This window comes from Cydia strobilella, chromosome 2 (assembly GCF_947568885.1).
Source record: "Cydia strobilella chromosome 2, ilCydStro3.1, whole genome shotgun sequence".
NCBI classification, from domain to species: Eukaryota; Metazoa; Arthropoda; class Insecta; order Lepidoptera; family Tortricidae; genus Cydia; species Cydia strobilella.
This window is the reverse complement of record NC_086042.1, coordinates 2,362,114-2,382,356: the sequence shown is the minus strand read 5'-3', so window position 1 is coordinate 2,382,356 and position 20,243 is coordinate 2,362,114. Positions and strand designations below refer to the sequence as shown.

General features: G+C 35.5%; 1 protein-coding gene across 1 annotated transcript; it reads right to left on the bottom strand.

Annotated features, from left to right (window-relative positions):
• Window positions 1-15,670: 15,670 nt before the first annotated feature.
• On the bottom strand, window positions 15,671-16,566 carry LOC134755406 (protein lin-32-like). The gene has a single exon (XM_063691961.1). It carries the CDS (start codon window positions 16,255-16,257, stop codon window positions 15,787-15,789), a length of 471 nt encoding a protein of 156 aa, XP_063548031.1. The 5' UTR covers window positions 16,258-16,566; the 3' UTR covers window positions 15,671-15,786.
• Window positions 16,567-20,243: the final 3,677 nt, after the last annotated feature.

Below are 20,243 nucleotides of genomic sequence, written 5' to 3'. Positions count from 1 at the left end.
GCGGTCAAAAGGGCAAAACCGAAATTCAACCTTATGTAATTACGAAGTATAATAATTTACAGTATAATCTCTCACCAAATATTTGCAATAAAGTCAACACCGGAAGTGATATTTGTCCGAAGCTCACGCCCATTCGTTACCGACTTCCGGCGCAGCCTCCACTCCACGTCCGGTTTTAAGGTTATTTATGAAAGTCATAACTTAATTGTAAACTGGGTGTTGCACTAAACGGATTATTAATAATATATATTTAATAAATTCTTTATTTAGAAAAACAGTCATATATTTACATTACGCTAACAATATATATGTTAAAAGTACGTTTAATTTGCCTTCTACCTGAATTAGGAAAACAAAATTCTCAGGTAAAGAAATAAAATTACAAATTAAGGAATAATTATAAATAAATAAAAATAAATAAACAAAAAATGTTTTATTGCCAATTTGACAATACCAGAAAAATTAAATAAATTGCACAAGAGACAAAACAAAATATACAATACACTTAAATTTCACAAAAACGTCATAGAAAACATGCACAAAAAGAAAAAAAAGAGATTATGAATTAAATTTTAAATTTGTGTGTGTGTAGGTATTAATTAAATTTATTTTAAAATAAATAAGTAGTTGAGTGTTTTTTTAATAATCCCAAAAAGCCTTAAGCAACTACTTATAAGTACTTATAAACTATATACTTATAACTACTTATATAATAAATAAAATAAAAAGCCTTTTATTTCCCGCTAAATTATTACAGATACATTATTAACGATTTCTTGCTTTATGATGGTTAGTAAAAAAAAAAATTTTTTTTTTTGCTTAAATACTAGTTTTTGGTTGTTAGTTGCTAATAAATATTTACTAAATAATTTGTATATAACAGGAACCCCTCTCAGGTGAAGGCCTCTTCCAAAGTTTGCCATTTTGATCGGCCAAGTGCGGTTTGATGCCAGTTTGGTCCAGCTATTTTAATGATGTCCCAGCGTGTCCCACTACTTATATATATACTTATAAATCGTGATGCGTAGCGTGACATGATTGTTGTCCTTACCCACTCAAATCTCATGATGATACTCGTATAATATGCGTCTATAGTATCAGATATCTGCAACGTGTATTATTAAGTAATTAATGACTAATTAACAGGTGGATGAATTAATCGAGCCGTTGTAATTTTGTTGACATAAAATAGCTATCGATGTATTTATACTATTTATCTCTTCTATCCAAGGAAAGATCCAAGGTAAAAGATCATCCGGACGAAGACGTAACTCATGGCTCAAAGATCTCCGAACATGGTTCAAACCACGTTCAAACAGAGCACACGTTCATTATTTTTTTTTTTTTTTTTTTATTTAAGAAACAAACAGTCGTTTACAAACAAGTTTACAAATATTTCTTAAATTAAGACCTGGAGTTTCATTATTGTATATAAATTGCAGTCTATAAAACAACAAAAACATAAAGTAGGTAGGTACTAGGTAGTAATAGTTTGAAGGTAGGTATAGGTAAAACTCACGAGAGCCGGCGGAAGATTTGTACTGAAACTGTAAATTATATCTAAAAGAAAATCCTCGCCGATTCTCGTGAATCGACCCATGAGTAGGTACAGGTAATAAAGTTAATAAGTAATGTAGGAATTAATAAGTAATGACATGATTTCCGGAAAGTGACATAAGTATACATAAGAAAAATTTACATAATTAATTAACTACCGAAAAACACATTTTAATGAATTAATGGAACAGTTAAACAAATCCAAATTATTAAGTTTTTCATTTTCGTTAAAAAGTTTACAAACACGTCTTATAAATACATTTCGTGCATAGCATGTTCTACTATAGGGAATGGAAAACATTTTTTTCTTCTGACAGTGGCGCTGACGTCTACGAGGAACTCTCAAACGTATTTGATGTAGTAGTGAGGGGACATCTAATACATTGTTCATAATTTTGAAAAGTAGGACAGAATCTACACAGTCTCGTCGACTAGCAAGAGTTTGGAGCTTATGATGTATCAGCGACTCGTTATAGTTAAGGTGAGTATGACCAGTTCTAAAATCGAGGGTTCTAACAAACTTTTTTTGTATTCGCTCCACTCTTTCAATATGAACATTATGATAGGGTTTCCATACTGCGCAGGCAAATTCTAGGTGGCTGCGAACAAAACTGTTAAAAAGGATTTTGTAAGTGACACTATTTTTAAATGGCTTTCCCACCCGTAAAATGAAACCTAGTTGTTTGTACGCCCTTTTTATAACCGATTCTAAATGAGGTATAAACGTTAGTTTTGAGTCCATAATAACTCCAAGATCGCGGATTTGTGTTACTCTACTCAGATTATTGTTGCCTAATGTGAAATTATAGTTAACATTATGTTTTTTCTTAGAAAAACTGATGACACAACATTTATTCAAGTTTAAAAATAAATTATTTTTAGTACAAAATGTCTCAAAATTTTTCAAATCATCTTGGAGCAAATAATAATCTTCAACAGAATTGATAATCTTATAAATTTTTGTATCATCTGCGTAGAGCAGCACTTTCGAGTTTTTAATATATTTATCTATGTCATTAATAAAAAGCGTAAACAGTAAAGGGCCTAAATGAGATCCCTGTGGTACTCCGGAACTAATAGACTTCCATTGAGAGGCGTAACCTGCTAGAACAACACATTGGCTCCGATTCTCTATATATGACTTTATCCAGCGGAATAAGTCTCCGTGTATTCCAAGGTGCCAAAGCTTGAGTAAAAGTGTATTGTGGCATATTTTGTCAAAAGCCTTGGCAAAATCTGTATACACGGCCTCTACACATGCGCCTCCATCCATCGCTACTAATATATCATTAGTGAAAGTCAATAGGTTAGTATCTACTGAACGACCTTTGTAGAAACCGTGTTGATTAAGGCTAATGTGATTTTTGACTACTTGGGAGAGTTGATTTGTGACTATCTTTTCGAAAATTTTGTTAAATTGGCATAATTTTGAAATCGGCCTATACTGTTCAATATTTTGGCTAACTTGACCCTTGGGGATTGGAGTTACGAAAGCTTTTTTCCAAATTTCAGGAACGAAACCAGTTTTAATGGATTTTTGGAAAAGAATAGTGAGTGGGGACGATAAGTTCGCTGAACAATTTTTAATAAAAATTGGGTGGATACCATCCGGGCCTGCACCTTTGTTGGTATTGATTGTGTTCAATATCCCGTGGACAATAGCACGGTCAATATATATACTGCTTGCGTCAATTAAGGGTTCAGTTGGTGGCACCAATGTATCAACTCGCAAATTAGTATCTGACGTTTCAAAAACGGAGTGAAAGTGATCATTAAATAAGTTACAAATTTCTGCACCGTCTGAGGTTGTGCGATCTTTATATTTCATAGTCTTAGGTATTTTATTTTTAGTATTAGTATTATAACAATATAATTTTAGTATTATTACGCGGCTGCGTCTAAAGTACGTATAGCCCTCATGATAGCCGACCTCCGGCAGGAGATGGCACTCAATACTCAATACTCAATATCTTTATTGCTAATAAGGACGAATCCATGCAGTAGTGGATACACAGTATCAAACCAATTTGAATATATATAAGCAATTAATTTTATACATGTCAAAAATATAGATACCCAATAAATTAAAATTGATGAGGTCATTTCGATTACAATAATAATGAATAATTATACAGATTAATTCGTCATGAAATTCTGCACTGCACTGCACTTGCTGCACTGGAAGAAAAGAGGAAGATCTCTTTTTAAAAGTTCTAACAATTTCTGGAAAAAAGCTGATGGTGTAGGATCAGGTTGGGTAAATATAAGACACGGGTAAAAATAAGACTAAGTTTTTAACACTCACAATTTTTTTATATTTCATTCCTATTTCATTTAAAAAGAAGTCTACACACAAGGCTTCTTTTTAAATGGATGAGAAATGAAGTAGACTAAGTTATTTACCCCACCTATTAAAATCAAATACGATATACCTAAAGAGGTAAATATACCTATAAATAACCCTACGTTACTTTAACAGTTGATAACTTTTGCCACAGATTAATAAATAGTTACCTTTCGCTTCATATATCGCTAGGGTCGGCAACGCGCATGTAATATCTCTGGTGTTGTAGGCGTCCATAGGCTACGGTTACTGCTTACCATCAGGCGGGGCCGTATGCTTGATTGCCATCAACGTGGTAAAAAAAAACCGGCCAAATGCGAGTCGGACTCGCGCACCGAGGGTTCCGTACTTTTTAGTATTTGTTGTTATAGCGGCAAAAGAAATACATCATCTGTGAAAATTTCAACTGTCTAGCTATCACGGTTCATGAGATACATACAGCCTGGTGACAGACAGACAGACGGACAGCGGAGCCTTAGTAATAGGGTCCCGTTTTTACCGTTTGGGTACGGAACCCTAAAAACGTGGCATATCGTTCAGGATTAGTACAAAATTGCATTTTAAACGCATTCAATCGACAATTACCTTTCGAAGGTCGACGCGAAATTAAAGATAATCTCAAGTTCGAGTACGGACATGCAGACAGACGGACAGACAGACGGATGTGCGCCAATTACGCTGTCGGCTAAACTTGCAAGTAAAAGTTTAAATTAGATTTGTTCGGCTTTTCGTAATCACGACTATATTGTTTTTGGAAAGATTGCCGTGAGAATAATTGAAGCTTTTACAAACTAGTACGCACATACAAACATACATACGTAGGTATACACAACTACATACGTAGGTATATTGCCACTTTCGTTCGACCACAACGATCTCAGTCTATACTGTTAGAAGTATTAGAACAAATTAAATTATTTACAGAAAATACTTCATTCAATATTTATTTCAGTTTATGATCTCAGTCTAGTAGATTATGAAAATGAAAATGAAAAATTATTTGTTATTTACTTTAATTTAGTATATTATGTAAATTCTAATAGGATTTAAGAGCCTAAAGCGATAAAAATGCACGAGTAAAGGGACCCACTGACTATCAGTCCGCCGGACGATACCGGCCTGTCAGTTAGAACAAAAATTAGACATCAAATCAAATCCGAACAACTGACAGGCCGATATCGTCCAGCGGACTGATAGTCAGTGGGCCCCTTAAGTATTTCAACTTATTTGTCCCTTGTAGAAAATTAGTATTTTTGCAAACCATAAAAAAAATCTGAAGCATGATTTATGTTTTGTTTTTTTTTTAATAATCCCAAAAAGCCTGCAACTACTTATAAAGAAATTTCAATTAATATAAAGGAAGCACTTATCGACTCATATAAAGATACAGATGTAGTGCATAAGTTTTCCATCGTATTTTCTCGGAAACGTTCGTATTTGTCATGCTACTTCAGTCAACCTCAGTACTTTTTGTACAGAGACTGACGGAAATAGCAAGACGCGTTCGTACGTTTCCGTGAAAATACGAAGGTAAATAATTATTCACTACATCTGTACGGTGTACTTTTTTTTGTAGACCATTCACGAATATTGTATGAAACCTCGACGAAAAATAAATAAATAATCATATCAAACACTAATCCAGTAGCGAGATGAAATATGATAACATTATTAGAATTAATATTCCACGGAGGAAAAGGCGTGGCTTTCATCGTCAGTACTAGTCTCACACCACCCACATAATGCAGTCAACGGCGATCTTATTTTCATAGAAATAAAGTCTGAATTTGAAGAAACTAGTGATAGTTAAAACAGAATCATAATGAAAATTAACTTTTTAAAAATTGGACCACCGAGCAAAAACAAGGGAATCTAAACAGCCATGATTGAAACCTCTTCATTAGAAAGAATTGTTTTTAATCAGATTGATTTTTAATGGCTTCCCAGCTTTCGGCCAGGAAGGGGAGGGCATACTTTTTAGATTTAATTGGAGTAAGAAATGTGGTTGCCAAAAACTGGATGGAGGAAATTTGTTTTACAGTACATATGGTGCTACTTTCTCGCACTAGTGCGTAAAAGAGCACTTTTCGTGCATATGTCGAAAGTTTAAAAGGCCATATAAGTTTAATCGTTGTACGATACACGTGCGAACAGGTAATTCGCAACTCGTGTCGATTTAAAACACTTTCTGCGGTCATGTTTGAATTTTCCGCACTTGTATCGTAAATAACTATTATGTGTTGCAAGCGTTTTCATGCTGTATTTGGCAACAAAATAAGTATAGTTAATGTTAAAAAATCTGGTCTACGTCACTTCCACAACCCACACGGTAAATGCGTGCGATTAAAAAATATTTATCTAAAGGAAATATAGAATTATTTATAATACCTAATTTCAAAATATTTATCAGAACGGTTTTTACTCACTATTATTTTTAGTCGCTTTTGGCGAAATGTTTCGGATTCTTTGGGAATCCATCCTCAGGCACGAGTGTCCGCGGCGGTTGTACGTCGTGCACTGCCCGCGCCGTCCGCCTCGACGTACAACCGCCGCGGACACTCGTGCCTGAGGATGGATTCCCAAAGAATCCGAAACATGTCGCCAAAAGCGACTAAAAATAATAGTGAGTAAAAACCGTACTGATCTAAATATTTCGAAATATGTCTCACGATAGTTTAAGTGCAATACCTAATTTACCTGATATTCTTTATCAGTATGCTTACGTCGCTTTTCGGTTTTAATAGCTATTACGTTACTTTTGGATCAATAAGGCCGTTTTGACGATTTACTACGATACAAATTTAAAAGGAGGATCGTTGATTTTATCAGAAATATAAAATAATGGCAATAACGCACCAGCTTGCCTTTTTTATTAGATTTCGATATTTTCCCATATGAAAACCGTGTGTCTCGAGTGTTATGACAAAGGTTCTCTATCACTATCTCTCTCCTGTCACCTGTCATCGCTACCGTACAAATTGCCCGTTTCTATCTTCGACATCTATAGACGACGTAATTTATAGCGCATAAAACAAGCATAAAATTATCTCGATACAAATCTTTAAACGAACTAAAACAAACGATAAAAATATAAGACATCGTGGAAGAGGGACGCAGTTCTACAGAAGAGAGAAATGGAACGATGGGAGTTCTTCCGGTGGCGTCCGCGCAGGTGACACGAAATTTATTCCGAATTTGAAAACCGAAAGATATTTTATTCGGCTCAAACGGCTTTTTAAATATGGACATCCTTTATTCTGCGGTGACATTTTTATATTTGTCGTCGATGATGGCAAAAAATGTGATTTATTTGAAAATAATGCCGACTATACGTAAGCTTTGTCAGCATCCCGACTGTACGGTTATTATTTATTACTTTCTGATACAAATGCTAAGTGGGTAACCTTTCACCGCTTAATTAGATTAGAGGATAAGGAGGTTTTGTTAGTTATACATTTGAGTTTATATAGGTACCGTACTAATGAGATTATAATGCAGGGATAATGCTTCGTCTCAGTAATTGAAGTAATCTCAGTATGTAATAAAATGGGGCATATTCTATGAAAAGCGACTTTATTGTTACGCCGCACAGCGTCGCGCGGCATTGTATTTATATCGGAGCATCGTTTATAATGGCGTACTCGCCATCGACAATAAGGTCCCTTTTTATAGGAAATACCACAAATGATATGCAAGTTCACGTACCTACTATTTTGTTAAATGAAATGTCGTCGTATGACATGTACACTTATTTATTCGTAACTAGCGACCCGCCCCGGCTTCGCACGGTTAGGTTAACTAATTTACACAAAACCTTTATAAATTATACATATAAACCTTCCTCTTGAATCACTCTATCTATTACAAAAAGTCGCATCAAAATCCGTTGCGTAGTTTTAAAGATCTAAGCATACATACATACAGAGCGGAAAGCGACTTTATTTTATACTATGTAGTAATTCAATCTGCTAATTTTTTGTTCATTTATTTTTATTTTAAATGTGCATTTGGTGATATAAGTTATATGGATTTGGTGATTAAATGTAGAACATTTTATTTAGTAATACTTTTTCTAAGTTAGTAATATTTCCAATATATTGGATATGCATACGTAACATTAAGTAATGAACAGTATTTTAGGTAAAAAAAAAAATGTTACCAGGTCAAAAACAAGGTCTCCCGCTGACCTAAGCGCTTCTTAATTTGAACAAAAAATGGAATCCCGAATATCAATAATAGAATTCGATATTATTTATTAGTTATGCATAATATTACAATATGGAGGCAACCTCTACTATTTCGTTACGCTTAACAAATTAATGATACTTAAAATGATTTAAAACATGTGAATTTCAATAATATTTTAATAAAGATGGTCGTTTCGTTGAGATTTTTAAGATTCCTTGATGGTTGATGGAAGGAATGGGCAATGTAGGTAAAAATTTGCATATAAAATAAAACAAGCAAAACATTTGAAAAACCCACTATGGGTTTAACATGAAATTCATGATTAACCCTTAAATGCATGATTTTTTGTATAACTTTTTAATAAATTGAAATAGATGTGTCATGTTGTATAGATTGAGGGAAAAATAAAGAAAAAAATCATAGTATTTAAAAAAACATATATAATATACGATGCATATATACATCATTATGCATTTAAGGGTTAATATTTGTGGTATTTTCTATAAAAAGCGACCTTATTGTCGATGGCGCGTACCCCATTATTAACGATGCTCCGATATAAATACAATGCCGCGCGACGCTGTGCGGCGTAAGCGCCATCGACAATAAGGTCCCTTTTCATAGAAAATGCCACATTTATGGTTGGTCGTACATCAAGGAAGAGTGGAGGGAACCAGATCGCGCGGCAAATCACCTATGCACTGGATTGACCAAATAAAATCCGCAGTTGGAAAGCGCGTAAGTACTGTGTTAGACAGTCTACCAAAAGGGAGAAATGCTGCGATCGCGGAGATGCCGAGATGGAGAGATCGTGCGAAGAGCTGTGTCCGCCTCTACACTATACTATGCGGCTGAACGTGACCACGACCGCTCTGTCAGGAGCGAAACGACAGAGAAGAAGAAGAAGAACAAGTTATTACAAGGTCCTACCCAGTTGGGACGATATTTGCACTACCTACCTATAGAATCCGTAGGTACTCTATAGTGCAAAAAAAGTTTTATGAGCATGTTCTAGTTTGATAAGTTAATAGATACTAGTTTTTTCTTTAAAAAACGTTCCCAATATTAATTACACACTGTTTCAACCCTTATCAAAATCAACCCTTGACAAGAAGGTGTGAAAAATTAAAATTAAGATGTCTTTTTAGTTTCCTCTTAATAGTTAGTTAACAAAATGATCGTAATTAAAATAATTAAAGGAAACCTTTTATCTTTCACGTGGTAGTCTGGAGGTAGGCCATATTTTTTCTTGTAATTTAACTTATAATTTTTGTTTACAATCGTTAATTCCATCATTGGTGCAACGAATTACAATTTGCAATCAAGACCGTCCTCTACTCCTTTTCTCTCTTCCTCTCTAAACTATTCTAATTCCACTGATTAGAATTTGAATACCGCTTGTAATATTAGTTGTACTAGTTTATTATGCAATACGGCCCAGGGGCCTATTTCATAATAAAATACAAGCTATTATCTAGTTACTATTAGTGATTTTGTATGTAAAATCACTAATAGTATTAGCTTGTATTTTACGAGTATTATGCAATAGGCCCCAGAAATACCTAAAAGGCTCCAGTATCCATAACTTATGAGAACAAGAGACATATATACCTACCTACTAATGGTATCTTTAGATTTTTTGTTTCAGTATGTCCTTTTAGGTACCCTACTATTGCGGGTATAAAATGTATTTATGTCAGTATTATAGGATTAAGATTAGAAGATAGCGGCTAAAAAACTGTGATCCGCTCATATGGAGTCCCCTAATACATATTGAGTATCACTCAATCTTTTTTCTAACGGCTTATTCTATGTGCGTTCTACAATTGAACGGGCGTGCGCTATGCGCCGCGCGCTGATTGGCCGAGAGGCGGCCAATGAGGCGACATGTCCGTAGCGCATGCGTCGGTAATGTCAAGTGATAGATAAGTCTTACATACGCTATACGAATGCATAAGTATATTTTTGTGGTTTTCGGTGCAGTGCGGCCTATACAAAGACTAAAGTTTTAGGATTTTTTCGTCAAAATTCTTATATTTAATTTGTAGAGATAATTTATAAGATTTTATTTAGGGGTGGTCAAGGTGCTTTTTAGGGTTCCGTACGCAAAGGGTAAAAACGGGACTCTATTACTAAGACTCTGCTGTCCGTCTGTCTATCTGTCTGTCTATCTGTCTGTCCGTCTGTCACCAGGCTGTATCTCATGGCTCATGCATCGTGATAGCTGGACAGATGAAATTTTCACAGATGATGTAAGTATTTCTGTTGCCGCTATAACAACAAATACTAATAACAGAATAAAATAATTTTAATGGGGCTCCCATACAACAAACGTGATTTTTTTGCCGTTTTTTGCGCAATGGTACGGAACCCTTCGTGCACGAGTCCGACTCGCACTTGGCCGGTCTTTATGATACAGGAGGCAAACGAGCATACGAATGCCTTGATGCTGGTAAGCAATTAGGTACCATTGCCTATGGACACCTGCAACACAATAGGGGTTGCAAGTGCATTGTCATAAGGATGTGAGTACGGTCTTTTCTTGAAGGTTTGAAGGTCGTATCGGTCCGGAAATACCGCGGCCGACAGTTCACAGTTTAGCTGTACGAGGCAGGAAATTTCTGAAGAAACGCAAAGTTCCACAGACGCACGGAGAAGGAGTTACAGTATAATCCACTTATAATGACATAGAACGGAAGTGACAAACACGTCATACTAAGCGGATGTCATATAAAGCATAGTGTTACTTCAAATTCCTTTGTGAGAGATGAGTTTTATTAATCTTGTAACAAGTATCAACTTGTATGAGAAACAAAACTAAAATAACTTACAAGCCACGAAGGCACCAAACGTCCTCGCAGGGAAAGACGTGGTGACGGCCACGAAAACCAGCGAATGTGTCAGTAATGCCAGTATAGCCGGTCAGAATTTCATGAAAATATCATTTATAGGTCATATTAAGCGATTTGTCACTATAAGCGAACTTATCCGACTATGTTTCAAAGAATTTTATATGAAAACGAAACTTTGCACAGAAATTACGTCATAATAAGCGGTTGGTCATAATAAACGGATTCCACTGTAGGTATCTATTTATTGTGTAATTTGTACAGTATTAGCCTAGATATTCTACCCTGCAATATTATATGATCTGTGACCCTACTGAACGGAAGTTTACACTGAACTTTTGTCTCTACAACATTCTCACTATTGCAAACTAAACTTTCTGCACTAAACCTTAAGTATCATTATCCTTTAACACTCTTTATCAGGGCTTCCAACATTATTTATATCAAGGATACACCTATCACATCATTCATTTAAAATTCAAGTGCCTTAAACTTTTTTAAACTTCATCTCGATTTGAGCTTTAGCTCGTTTGATTTAAGGTTCAAATTATATGTAGCTTAATAAGGAAGTTAGGACGTTTTTCTTTGGACAGAGCGACATCTGGTATATTTGCATGGGGTTGACTGATTGTTCTGCCACTAGGACTTTAGACGTTGACGAGACGTTGATAATGACGCAGGGACCCCACAATAGGGGTTTTTGAAATAAATTAGGGAATTTTCGGAACTAAAATTGGTAACCCTCTCCCTTTTCTATTGCAAATATTGCAATGCTAAAAGAAGTATGTAGGGACTTCATTTAATTTAAGTGTGTAAGTAGTTTACCGGATAGATGGGCTAGTATAGCCACCAAGTATGCCGCAAAAGAAGCGCAGACGTGGCAGGCCCAGACGGAGATGGCGGGACGACTTAGACATGCCGCAAAAGAAGCGCAGACGTGGCAGGCCCAGACGGAGATGGCGGGACGACTTAGACATGCCGCAAAAGAAGCGCAGACGTGGCAGGCCCAGACGGAGATGGCGGGACGACTTAGACATGCCGCAAAAGAAGCGCAGACGTGGCAGGCCCAGACGGAGATGGCGGGACGACTTAGACACCTTCATCGGTAACTGGCCGGAAAAAGCACAACGGCGGGATTTGTGGAGATCAAGGGGAGAGGCCTTTGCCCAGCAGTGGGACACTTAACGGGCTAAGAAAATAAAAAGTAGTTTATGTTATTATTCAATTCTATCATAAGTAGAGTCATAAAAACTATAGCCAGTTTCAAAGTCCATTCAATTTCAAACCTTGTTAGGTTACATTTTTACAGCCTGTATACCTATACATATTAACTTTGCTTTGCAAGATTTCCAGGTAAGTTTTTATTTATTTTATTTCATAGATACAATTTTTTTAAATGGCTTTAAAAATATTTGTAACATTTAAATTTCAAATTTGTTATCTAAGAGAATTGATTCATAAAGCTACAGTCGAAGGCAAAACCAGACAAATGGCTCTAAAATATGTGAACACGACTATTGCCTAAGGTTACACATATTTTTGAAACTGGGAATATATATTTATGCCCTTGACGTACAATTAAATAAATATACTTTGACGACTTCATTCCTTCGGATCATTAACAAAAACGGAAATTAACATAATACCATCCCAAATTACACCCCAACGACATTTAAAATTCCTTAAAAGTCCTTTAAAAACGTTAAAAATCCCGCTCAGTTATTAAAACAGCAACGTGTGAATCTAATGACAGGTTCTGTCAAATTTTTGACAGCGGCATCTTACTGTCAGTGTCAAGTTGCGATAACTTAGCGGATTTTGATAGGATGTTATTAGTGTCATTTACATTGTTAATGGGATTTGTATGAATTGTATGGGTTGTATGAATGGTAGGCGGGGTTTTAAAAGCTGCATGTCAGTGATACAGCTATTGGTAATATGATTGACCCCTAATAATGTATTGGGTTATTACAACCCCGAAATTGAATCTGTTTTAAAACCGTAAGTCACTCGAGAAGAAAATTCTTTATATTTATACGATTTCTAGCAATAAAACCGGCCAAGTGCGAGTCGGACTCGCGCACGAAGGGTTCCGTACCATTACGCTATTAGATTTTCATGATATAAATAGATCGCAGGTTCGAACTCCGGCTGACTTCAGTGCCCTCCGTCCGGAAAGCGTTAAATTTCGGCGCTAAACGCAGTTGATGCTTTCTGGCTCCATCGCACACCGCACAGAATAATAGTCCCAGGTAGCAAAGTGACGTCAGCGACGTCATAATGACGTCATTTATACGTCATAATGACGTAACGGACGTCATAATGACGTGTAAATGCTACCTGGGAGGTACCTATACTTACACAACTCGGCCAGTACATAATAAAACCTTAGATCATAATCGTGTAATTTGGGGCTTAGCGGAGACAATTTCTTACATAACTGTCCTAGGTATGTAACATAGAGTAACTTATACTAGAGCGGTACTGTCATAGTAAATTTTGTAACCCCAGTAAATTCACTGCCATCTGTCGACACACTTTAAAACTAAAAATGAAGATTTAAAAAAATACCATAAAATGTATTTAAATATGGATAAATGATTTTTTTTATTTGCATTAATTATTTTTATGATTTTGACCCATGTTCTTTCACTGATATGCGTTAAAATTGTTAAATAACAAACGAAACCGTCAACGCCATCTATACGACAGTTGGCCAAAGCTAGTAGCGCTCTCTGAACGAGAATCAAATTTTCTTAATTTTCGAGGCACGTTTTTTCCTTAGACTATTTTATCTATTACGGAGTTATATCTATCTTTGGTATGTAATATACTATTCTTGGTACTTACGCAATACGAAATATCATTTGACCCTTAGGTACCAATTGTTTTCGGGGAAGATAAATATCGTGAGAAATCCTGATAAACCTAGATAAGATAAGGCCTAGTTTCTCCTCTGGGTTGGAAGTTAGATTATCTTATCTTATCTCTTCGACGAGCAATTCTTGTATATATCTATCTATCTATATATATTTCGGGGATCTCGGAAACGGCTCTAACGATTTCGATGAAATTTGCTATATAGGTGTTTTCGGGGGCGAAAAATCGATCTAGCTGGGTCTCATCTATGGGAAAATGCGCATTTTTGACTTTTCATATGTTTTCCGAGCAAAGGTCGGTCTCCCATTCCCATTTTTAGACTTCAAAATTTTTTTTGTTAGTTTATTACCTCAGAACTCCCTCATTTGTGAACAAAATCACATAGCCTCCAGTTATATCAGCTAGTGCATATAATATTTTATTTTATCTATTATGAATTTTGTATTGTTTTTTGGCGTTTTCACGCAATACTTACCAACGAATTATTGGACATCTAAATTGTTTCATGAGCAATAGACATACTTACTTAGCATCAAAAGTAACGTATCAGACTACGCGTCAAAAGTATCCAGGTTAACTTAAGTTTCGTTAACAAAAAGAGATATACCGATGTCTCTATATATGGAACAATTAAACTATTGCAGATACTTCTGAACGCGTCAATAGTATTACATTTTTTGAAAGTGAAAACTTAACTAAAGAGATGTCTCTATTATATAATATGGAACAAGTAAACTATTGCCGATAGTTTTGAACGCGAGCTGTCAAGATAATATCTCAACGTGGAAAAGGATTCCAAGGTGGCAGATACTTTTTGTGCATTTTTATACGCTACTTGACTCAATTAGGCGCTCGACTATCTAAATTCTAAACAATCACTGTATCGTCTTGACAATGGTCTTCAGATACTGAGATACAGTTTGAGCGCTTTGATATCTATTTTCTTTCGACTGAAAAATGCACACACACTTATGTTTACATTATTCTATAATAAATACCATAAAGGATGACTCAAGTTAGACCGGGCCGGGTCCGGGCCGGAGCTTCCTACGCTTCGTTTCCTATGGAAAGCATCAACGGTAATCTGTCATAGAAAAGTAAACGCCGAAAGCTCTGGCCCGACCCGGCCCGGTCTAAATAAGAAATATACTTTACAGTACATATTCTCATTCTTTCCCTGCGGTCGTGTTTTAATTTATCGCCACTCGTTTCGAATTTCCTCTTTTCCGCACTTGTATCGTAAATAACTATAATTTGATGATTTACAAAAATCATTGGTAACACTACTGCGTGTTGTGAAATTTTATTAAAATTACCAAATATTAAATATATTGATAACGGGTCACCCACGTATTTTAAGTTGTAAAACGCTTGACGTGAGTGACTCGTTATTAATATATTTAAAATGTCTGTGTCTCACGGAAGTTTTGATATTAAAATTACCAAATATCTATCATGATATATGATTATTACACAAGAACTATTCAGGGGTTAGAGGGCACAAATAGAAAATCACACATAAAATTCAAACATATTCGTATATTTACAAATAAAAACATTGTTTGACTGGATTTGCCATAATATAACTATCCGCAATACATTCTAAATATACTAATAGCATAACAATTTATCTACAACACTGACTTCGAAGTCCCTAACTACAAAGAATGTTTGGACATAATACTTTCTTGGCAAGATGAAAACCCTTTAAAGTTAACTACTTACTCTAAAATTAACTTAAATCGGTAGGACGGATACTGACAAGCAAAACTTAATTTAAAAAAATAGAAAATAGTAAGCGTGTAAGAAACAAGACACCTCGTAACTTTATACCGCAAAAGTTAATTAAGTGCTTAAATTGGTAACACTGAGTATTCTGGTACTTAATTTTTACAATAAATAAAATCCCTGTATTTATAATTTCTAAACGATTTTGGCAAGTCACTACACTGGGCACTATTACCTGGTCTATTGGAGCAATTCGTAGAGAGCGGCGATATAAGTTTGCGCCATCTGAAGAGTTTCGTACTTGGACAACTGACGATCGGCACCGAGCGAAGGAAGATGGCCTCGGAGTCTGTCAAACGCCTTGTTGAGGTTCTGCATTCTCCTCCTCTCCCTCGCATTAGCTGCTAGACGTCTCCTCTTCAGCACAACAGTGCTGGTCGCTCGTCCTCTCCTTTTTCCAGAACCTTCTAGCAATTCTGAGTCTTCAGCACTGTCTTCGAAAACTTCGCGCGAAACTCCTCGATATGCAATATGGTTCGGAGAATTGATGCTGCCGTCCATGGAAGGTGTCGGCTCCAAACTCGACCTTCCAGAGTCAGGGGATCTCGGCCAGGACAGGTAACAGTCTTCAGTAGAGTACTCCAACATTTCAGACGGGAACATGTCTTTCTCGGAGTAGATTAAGCGATGTCCGTAAGTTTCGGCGGCCATCGTGACGTAAGTTCGAACAGGTGCGTACAGTCGGGTGTCCCACGGGGGAATGTCTCGGGGCTAATACCTGTTGTTCTTTATATAGATTCCCTGTTCGCGTGAGAGGGACGAGAGGCGGTGGATCAGGGGTGCGCGAGCGGGACGTCGGCGCTTTTGAGAGGGTAATTTAAGGCCAATCATCATTAAATATTTCCTCCCCGCATTGTTAGAGAGTTCTCGATCTAGTTTTGCGGGGACTATTCTGTTCGCTTTATTGTTGACCTTGGGGAGTCTTCCGTATGTGTACGGGATATTAATATTTTGTGAGGAATAAGTTTTTTATTAAATAAAACTTTTACGGATAGTTTCTGCGGAATGAGAAGAGTCATAGATTGTATTGATGGCCTTATATTCCACGACTATTATCTTTCCGCACACTATACATTTTTTTGGACGTATGTTGATAAAATAGTGCTATTAGGTAGTTAGTAGGTTTCATAGATGTTACGTTAGTGATAAATAAATAAATGGTAGTGTAGGTATATTTATTGGTGTTGATGAATGTAGTTATTACGATCATGAAATACCTTAGTAAACTGATTTAGAGCTTAAGCAGAATCTAGTGCATTCAATTTAAATCTTTAAATACCTATTACCTACAGATGCGAACTTTTCAGACCCACTTGTTTGTGGTCTGTTTGTCTAGTACTTATATAAAAAAATCGTTTAATTCAGACCAAGAGATCCATTACATATTGTTGTTAGTAACTACACTAAAGGTAAACTTACACACTATATTAGTACTTATATAAACACACTTACAATTTACATTTTACTTATATGTCCATGATCGTTACATTTACAGTAACTGACATTAAGTAGTAAGTACCTAATTAATTTTAAAAGTATGGTATACCTTTTTAGTTTTATTATAAGATATGTTTTTTAAAGACGCACTGGGCAATTTTTAATTATGAGGTTTTGCGTTCCTCAAAAAAAAAATTTAAATACTTAAAAAATATGTTTAAAATATCGTATACAATTTCTAAATTGATTAAGTAAATAAAGTTATAAATTAATTAAGAATTATGTTTTTAATTAAATTAAGGAGTGGGTCATTAAGAAAGAATACAAATAATTTTCAAATAAGAAAAATAAATTGGAATTATTGCAGTATTTCCTAATCACTTTCGTTACCATGATTATAGTATACGTCTACTAGCGTCCTGATTAGAACTTTAAGATACGTCGTAATTTTGCTAAAAATACCATATAGTTGTCGTATTTTTAGCAAATTTTTGACGTATCTTAAAAATCGATTTAGGCCGTAAAGTCACATTAAATCCAGCTTTGTTATATAAATATGTTTTATTACTGTATACTTTAGGTCTTAATTAATTAAGTATATATTAAGTATTAACGCATGTCGTGTTTACCTATAATTGGATAGATGAAAACCCTTTCATGTACTTTTGGTTTTTATCTGTATTTTCTGTAGTGTTGTATCTGTTGGTAAAATAAATAAAATAAAATAAATATATTAATTTCTGTGCCTTTATCAGTATTATGTAGTAAGTACCTATCGTTTGTATTTTTTTAATGTTTACGATATGGAACATTTGTACTCTTATATAATTTATGTATTATACTAGCTTTTGCCCGCGACTTCGTCTGCGTGGACTTAGTAACCCCAGAATAATAATAATAGCGCCTGGAGAAAGTCTTATAGCAATTATTCAATTTGAGCATATTATGCACACAAATTAGCAGACACTTCATTAATTATCTCAATTCCACCCCGCTTTTTACTTTCTTAAGGGATGATTTTCGGGATAAAAACTATCCTATGTCCTTCTCAGGGACTCAACCTATCTCTATGCCAAATTTCATCTAAATCGATTCAGCGGTTTAAGCGTGAAGAGGGATCACACAGACAGACAGACAGACAGACTTTCGCATTTATAATATTAGTATGGATTGTAGGTACCTTATATCCCAGCTCTCACGACCAACCTGGTACTAAATGTAGGTAGTCATAGACTTTCCATTAAATCTAGGTAGTGGAACCAGTCGGGACCCGACACCGGCCGGGAACGGAACCCGCGATATGGTTTTCACGAGTCGCGTGAAATTTAAGACATGCGAGTGTAGGTGGCCCGGTACATGGAGCTAGGAAAGGACGTAGAGATGAAAAGGGTGGATGCGGTATGGTAATTTTGTATAATACATAATTTAATTATTAACGGAAATATAATGTCGCACTTAAACTATCGTGAGACATATTTCAAAATATTTATCAGTACGGTTTTTACTTACTATTCACTCGTGCCTGAGAATGGATTCCCAAAGAATCCGAAACGTGTCGCCAAAAGCGACTAAAAATAATAGTGAGTAAAAACCGTACTGATAAATATTTTGAAATATAATGTGTTTTATGTTTGATGTATACAAGTGATTCAGTTACTGGTGATCTCGATGCAAAGCTGCTCTTATTTATCGTACAGTAAAATCAGCAAAAAGTGTAATTTAACACTTGCGCTGGCGATCCAACGATTCAATCGATCGATTGGATTGGTGGGTAGGCCTATATCCAGCAGTGGACGTCCGTGACTGATAGGTAGGTAGGTAGGTAAAACTTTTTTCTTTATTGCCGTACACCGTAATCAGACTTTTTTATAAAACAAAGAAAGCCCGGGCTCTGAAAAAAAAACATACACATAATATTTAAACTCAACTAAGGTTCCGCCGTTTGAGTATGTTTACGACACTCCTTTTCATTAACATGATTTCGAAAAATGTTTTAACATTTTTTCAAACCGCTACAATTTTAATACTGTTTGTAATTCTAAATGTTAATTTAGTTACACTGTAAATGACAATGTAAGCTTAAAAATGCATATGAAGAAGTAGTAGTATTTAGGAAGAGGGTCAAACCGATGACCATGTTAACCACAGAAATAAATATAGACGCAAATTCATCTACTTCGCATGTCCGAACCCCGACCAAGCGTCGAGGTTGACCGTCTTTACAGTTCACGCGCGTCAGTTGTCGCAGCCGGACGTCCGTGAAAACTTAAAAAATGTTTCGTTGCATGATAACTAACTGCAACAGCCCATAAATTGCGAGCACCCAAAGGCAAGTACATATGTGACGTTTTCAACCAAAAGGTACCACATTGTCGCTTGTCGATAAGGTTGATTTCTAATTAAAGCTATATGGAAATAGCGCCTTACTGACAAGCGACAATAAGTACCCTTTTGGTTGAAAATGGCACATATTTCCTATCACAGATAAGTAATAAAATTATATTATGCGTAAATTTTGTATAAAAAAGGCGGCACGCTTGGTTTTAATACAAATCGTGGTATTTGCGTCATCTAGCGTATATATTAAATCTGTGATGTTAACAATGCTGCCTTTCTCAACCTTTTTCGGAAAATCTCATTAAATGAACACCTGATACGTCATCTTGTGTCATTAATACGTTTTTCCTGCATTGGTTGTCCGCGCATCAGAAACCGAACCGTAAGTAGTTTAATTTTTTAGTTTTTAGCGAGTTTTATTTTATTTTTATTCTATTTTATTTTTACCGTATTTCTTTTTATGTTTTATTGTATTGTATGTAATGGGTCTATTGCCTGAATAAAGAAACATTCATTCATTCATTCATTCATTCATTCATTCATTCATTCATTCATTCATTCATTATTTCACCGCTTATTATTTGAAATGTTTATTCATGTATATTCACCATACGATTAAATAAATATAAATTGGAAAACACGGAAATGTGGTCTGCGCCTAAAATGCCGCATCCATTCTTTCTTGCACATGAGTCTGCGCATCTCCCCCGGCGGTGGTCCGAGTTTTCAGCAGAGCCCACTGCACTCTCTCACGTCACGTCTACTAATTATTAATTAGCTCAGTGATTGAGGTTAGCGAACTTGTGAATTACACTTGAGGAAAAGTGCCCATGTAAAGATACCTATGCCAAAAAAGGAAACAA